The following is a 6,430-nucleotide window of genomic DNA, read 5'->3' as shown; positions in this document are numbered from 1 at the left end:
GGACAATTTATTTTTGTTAAATTTTGGCGCGATTCGGACGAATTTTTAAGTACATGTATTTTCCGGAAAGTTACAGTGTTTTTGTATTTGGCGTCCCTAACTAGGGATTTTTATTTGTATTTCATCTACTAAGTGCGTTTATGCCCTTCGTCGCTCATTCCCACAGTTTTGGAAACTTGCTGGCATGAATAGTATGTTCAAGTGAATAGTGTTTTCAGCATTTCGCCAACATATTAGGACATAGTTTCCAGTTTTCTTGCGACGTGGCGATTGTGTTAGTATTGTTTGACAATTGTGACCATGTCCTATGATTACTAGACTTTATACGACCTAATCATGCAATAATTAAATCGTAATGAACGTAATTAAACGTTAAATCAATTGTTTAAGTTGTACGGAATTACCACTATTTTTGCCAGTTGTCACACATCAAGCTTCCGTGGTTACAACCTGCTCCTAAAGTTTCCTTCTCTGCTGTCCGTGCTTCCACTTCCACTTGGCATCAACGACTGGGGCATCCTCATCCACAACTTTTGAAGTCAATGCTTTCTACTTGTCATTTACCTTTACAAAATAACGTTTCCAGTACTGTTTGTGATTCTTGTTTTGTTGGAAGATCTTCAAAGTTACATTTATTATCTTCTACTTTTAAAACTTCAAGTGTTTTGGATCTTATTTTTTGTGATGTATGGGGACCCGCTCCTGTTACGTCCTTTGAGGGTCATAAATATTTTCTCTTGTGTGTAAACCATTATTCCAAATTTACGTGGATCTTTCCCTTTAAACGAAAGTCTAATGTTTTGGAAATTTTCAAACAGTTTATCATTATGGCTGAGAGACAATTTAACATCAAACTCAAATCAGTGCAAAGTGACTGGGGTGGAGAATTTCATAACCTATCTATCTATCTCACCACTTTAGGCATCACCCATCGTCTCTCTTGTCCACATTCCAGTGAACAAAACGGTATCGTGGAACGCCGCCATCGTCATGTTGTCGAAACAGGTCTTACCTTATTAGCCCAATCCCACGTTCCATTACATTTTTGGAATTTTGCTTTCGACATGGCGGTGTACCTAATAAATCGTATGCCTTCTCGTACAAATTCCTCAATTTCACCATTTGAACACCTCTTTCATCGTCCACCTGACTTCTCCTTCTTATGGGTCTTTGGCTCTCAGTGCTTCCCTTATCTCCGTCCATACAACAAACACAAAATGGATTTTCGATCCACACCGTGTGTTTTTTTAGGCTACAGCCCTCCCACTATGGCTATCGCTGCTTTGACCCAAACACCGAACGCCTCTACATTGCCCTACATGTTCGCTTTTATAAACAACACTTTCCTTTTCACAAACAATCCATCCCACACCCTTCCTCTCATGAATCTAATACATATGTCTCGTCCTACCCTACTACCCCTCCTACACCAGTCAACCCACCCACACCACCTACACCAACCAACCCACCCCCACCACCTCCACACCCTCCTCTTGTCCACACCTATGCCCGCCGGTCTAAACCCAACACGGCGAATTCCACAGAATCTGCTGATGCAACCCCTCCAGAACCTTTCAACCAATCTGCAGCCCCTCCTACGACTGCTGCATCCTCTCCTACGGCTGATGCAGCCCCTCCTACGAATGCTGCAGCCCCCCAGACTGCAACTCAGCAGCCTCTCTCAGATTTGCCCGACTCCCCTGCTACATCGCAGCCCACTCCAGCCCCTATGACCCGACCACCTCCCCGTTCCCGGCCACCTAATATTCGCCAAAACCCGAAAACTACCAAACCTTACAATGCCGCCTCCTTTCACTCTACCACACATAATCCCGACACTGAACCTACCTCCTTTACTGTTGCTAACACAGACCCAAAATGGCGTCACGCCATGGCTGATGAGTATTCGGCGCTGCTGCGAAACGGTACGTGGTCCTTGGTATCGCGTGCTCCGGGTTCTAATGTGGTTGATTGCAAATGGGTCTAATGTGGTTGACCGTCGATCTACCGGGGGTATGTTATATATCTTGGGTCTAATCTTGTGTCTTGGTCAGTCCGTAAACAAAAGACTGTCTCTAGGTCATCTACAGAATCAGAGTATAAAGCCCTTGCATACACGGTTGCTGAATTAACTTGGTTACGGGCACTCTTGCATGAACTACATGTTCCAGTACGATCAGCCCCAACATTATGGTGTGACAATCTTGGTGCAACATACCTGTCAGCAAATCCCGTCTTTCATGCACGTACAAAGCACGTTGAAGTCGACTTTCATTTTGTCCGGGAACAAGTTGCTCAACAAAAAACTCTCGGTGCAGTTTATCTCCACAGAAGATCAGATTGCAGATGTTTTTACCAAGGCTCTACCCTCTCCAAGATTCTTGTTCTTACGATCCAAGCTAAGAGTCGCTCCTCGGTCTTAACTTGCGGGGGGGATATTAGACATAGTTTAATATTATGTTATATTAGAGGGATTAAAGTGTAATATTGTATTCTATATATACTCATCTATATTCAGCAATTATAATCACAATCACAATTCAATAACAATTATATCTTTACCGAGTTTAACTACTCATGACCCATGAGCAAGGTTTTTTTTTTTTTTTTTTTTTTTTGTTATTAAAAAAGATAATATTTATTTAGTTAATGATAATAAATAGAAATAGAAAAAGAAAAAGGAAAATAGGAAGAATAGAGAGAGAGGGTGGAGAGTTGAAATCGGATGCGACGAATTTGATAAACCGATCAAGTCCTAATATCATCATTATCATACTCCATTCCTTTCACTCTCCTCATCGGAACACAACTTTCTCTCTCTCTCTACCGATTCATTTCCTTCGAATCTACGATCACACATGGCGGATCAGCTCACCGATGATCAGATCTCCGAGTTCAAGGAAGCCTTCAGCCTATTTGACAAGGATGGCGATGGTACAACTTTCTCTATCTTGTTCATTGATGATTAGCCTTTGTTTGTACGTAATTTCATTAACAAATTAGGTTTTTCTTATGTCGAATTGTGAGTCGATCTGATTATTTTCTTCTAGATGTTCGTTATGTGATTTTGTGCGTACACATAACGGTTATTAGATAGATTAGTTAGATCCATGAGGTAGGTTTTCTTATGGTGTGTATGTATAACTGAGCAATGCTTTTCTGGATCTAACTGATGCACTTTTCATCTTGTTTTTTGATTTTTCAGTTTAAAATTGATCAGATTATTGGACATAACTTTAAAATAAAAAATCTATTTGATCTGGTTTATATTTTTCCAGGCAGCCCCTTCTCTGTTCACCAAAACCTAATCAGCATTAACTGGTAATATAGGCTATTAAACATTGATATTGAAAGTAGATCAAAGCGGACCGAAAATACAAGTGAAAACATGTTGGTGCTACCTTGTTTTTCGTCTTATGAAAGTTGGTTGGACACTTCTGATAACAAGAGAATCATAATGATAAAACACACGCTCTTTGTTTAATGAGCCTAAGGGGTTGTTTGGCAACATCTGAATGGTTAAGTGTTGAATCAGTAAGTGGTCTGTACCATTAAGTGCTGAATCAGTAAGAGGTCTGAACCATTAAGAGCTGGTATAATGCTTAACCATTCAGTGGCAAATGTCTGACCAATTCAGATTAGAGGTCTTAACCATTCAGACTCTATATAATGCTTAACCATTCAGAGGCAAATGTCTGAACCATTCAGACATCTGGTCGAGAAACAAACAGTCTGAACCATTAAGTGCTGAACCAGTAAGAGTCTGAACCATGAAGAGCCTCTTTAAGAGGTAAACAAACAGCCCCTAAAGCCTGTTGCTCAAGTTCGAAAATGATCTAAAAAGTTAAAAAAAAAATTGAATATGACTACAACATTAGTCTGATGTTGTTATTTAATTCGACTTTGGAATGTTTTAAAAAAACCTTTTAGTTATAAAGTTAAAAAAAAAAATTGAATATGACTACAACATTAGTCTGATGTTGTTATTTAATTCGACTTTGGAATGTTTTAAAAAAACCTTTTAGTTATAAAGTTAAAAGTTAACCATTTAACATAGCAAACTGCAGCTTGTCAATGCTTTTGTCTCTCATTTTATTGTAAGATAGGGTTTCTTATAATGTCAACTGATATCTTTTCAACATGCATTATTTGTTCAAGTGAGTTTGCATTTTAAATATGTTTTCTGTATGGGATGATTTGATGCATTCTTGATGGTTTGTTTATTCATCATAGAAAAGAGCCATGAAACAGGGGGTTGTTTATTGCAAATGCTTTTTTTGTAACATGTAATTGCATTTTTAGGCTGTTTCTGATTCATCATGATTTTATTCGATTGCAGTCACGTTTCACGTCGCCTCATATAATGCCTCTAGTTCTAACACTGCAATTGCTGAATGCATAAAAGTAGTTTCTCCTAGTTTTATTTGCACTTTATTTTTTAAAATCTCTGTCTGATTATCAAATAAACTGCATTATAACTTCAAATTTTGTTGAGTTAATTTTAGCTTACAAACACGTATACAACTATGATTTAAACATCATGAAAATGCTGGGAGAAAAGATTAGGCATCATGGAAAGCAGTTAAAATAAACATGTCATGTTACAAACTGAAAGTAATTCACATTCAAAATCAAAATCACATACTTTATTTTGACACAATAGTTTTTTATTGCCGTTGTGTGTTATAAACGGGTCAAAAAATATTTAGCTAAAAGGGTAATGTGTCAAACCGGCTGGAAGTTGTCTAAAGTCTACTTTTAGTTTGTACAACCTTTTATATAGTTTTATTGAAATATCATATTATCGTTGCAATTGTTCCCATAATCATAATTAACACATTAATTATTTTTAAGAAAATTAAAATACCGACAAAAGAGTTTTGCGGTCACTGCAAAATAACCTGTTTTTGCTTTGCTCGTTTTGCTGCCTTTAAGTTATAAATATCGGATTAATCTTTTCGTACAAGCACATTTAAAGTTGAGTTGGAGAACAGTTTTAATTTATTGGTAAAACATGTGAATTTTGATTCTGAAAAGTTTAATTGATATATACAGGTTGCATCACGACAAAGGAGCTTGGAACTGTGATGAGATCCTTAGGGCAAAATCCAACTGAAGCTGAACTCCAGGATATGATAAATGAAGTCGATGCTGACGGGAATGGAACCATTGATTTCCCGGAATTTCTAAATCTAATGGCGAGAAAGATGAAGGATACAGACTCAGAGGAAGAACTGAAGGAAGCATTTAGAGTTTTCGATAAGGATCAGAACGGTTTCATTTCTGCTGCCGAGCTTCGTCATGTTATGACGAATCTTGGTGAAAAGCTTACTGATGAAGAAGTTGATGAAATGATCCGGGAAGCTGACGTTGATGGTGACGGTCAAATCAACTATGAGGAGTTTGTTAAGGTTATGATGGCCAAGTAGGCCAAGTAATGACCCTTTTTTATCTGTTTTTATTTTGTTTTCAAAGGACAAAAAAGATGATTTTAGGCCATGGATAATATGTTTAATTATGCATCTTTTGAGTGTTATATTGACAACTATTTTCCACTTTCTTTCTCTTTTGATTGTTGCTATTTTCATATGCAAGATTTGTCCAAAACGATTATACCCAATTTCAGTTTTACACTTAGGCTACGCGGTAAGAGGCGCCACCCCAATCAGCTGAAAAAGAACAATGACGCCTCTCATGACCATACCACAGGCCCCAACATGGGGGCGTTGTTGGTGGGTTGTTAATGCAATGGCGAGTTGTATGTGTGTGAAGGAGGGGGGGCACTCTTGGTGGGTTGAGGCTTTATCTTATACCCTCAATGGGGGCACTATTGATGAGGTGGAGCTGAGATGTCACAATGGAGCCCCTAGAGGCTTCATTCGATACTCTTCAGCCTTACATGGGGTCCACATGATCTGATTTAACAAGAAAATTAATTGGGTTAAGACCAAAGGACGTTACAAGCAAAGTTTTGAAACATTAAGTACAAAAACTCGTCAATTTTAACGTCAAAGAACACCGCCTGAATTTGGGTATAAATATAAAGAACGAATCTTGTAATTTACTCTTGCTTTTATTGTAGTATTGGGGGCCGTCTCCGGTTCAAGGACCAGTTTCTATATCTTCTTGAATTTTAGAATTTTACATTATAATATTTATAAATCATTTTTGTTATTTTAATTTTTTTAATTTAATCTAACAACTTTAAATAAATAAATAAAACGTATGAAGACCAAAAGAATTAAAAAAATATATTACAATCTGCAAACTATCGAAGTTGAATGGTCAAATTGCTAAAACTATCCGATTTGAATTGTTTCTTGAAGCAATAGTTAACTGTTTGGTCCAAAATTTTCGTCAAACCTGGCTAAATTGGACCATAAACGAACATCAGTAGGCAGTACATGTTTTGAATCGTGAAATACAAAAC

The 6,430-nt window shown here is 37.5% G+C and overlaps 1 protein-coding gene across 1 annotated transcript; it reads left to right on the top strand.

Annotated features, from left to right (window-relative positions):
• Positions 1–2,594: 2,594 nt before the first annotated feature.
• LOC110884901 (calmodulin-7) lies at positions 2,595–5,564 on the top strand. The gene is made up of 2 exons (XM_022132602.2): positions 2,595–2,934; positions 5,056–5,564. The coding sequence occupies exons 1-2, from the start codon at positions 2,859–2,861 to the stop codon at positions 5,427–5,429; spliced, it is 450 nt and encodes a 149-aa protein (XP_021988294.1). The 5' UTR covers positions 2,595–2,858; the 3' UTR covers positions 5,430–5,564.
• Positions 5,565–6,430: the final 866 nt, after the last annotated feature.

Source organism: Helianthus annuus, chromosome 10 (genome assembly GCF_002127325.2).
Source record: "Helianthus annuus cultivar XRQ/B chromosome 10, HanXRQr2.0-SUNRISE, whole genome shotgun sequence".
Classification (NCBI taxonomy): domain Eukaryota; kingdom Viridiplantae; phylum Streptophyta; class Magnoliopsida; order Asterales; family Asteraceae; genus Helianthus; species Helianthus annuus.
The sequence above is the reverse complement of the archived record's forward strand: the minus strand, read 5'-3'. Positions and strand labels throughout refer to the sequence as shown.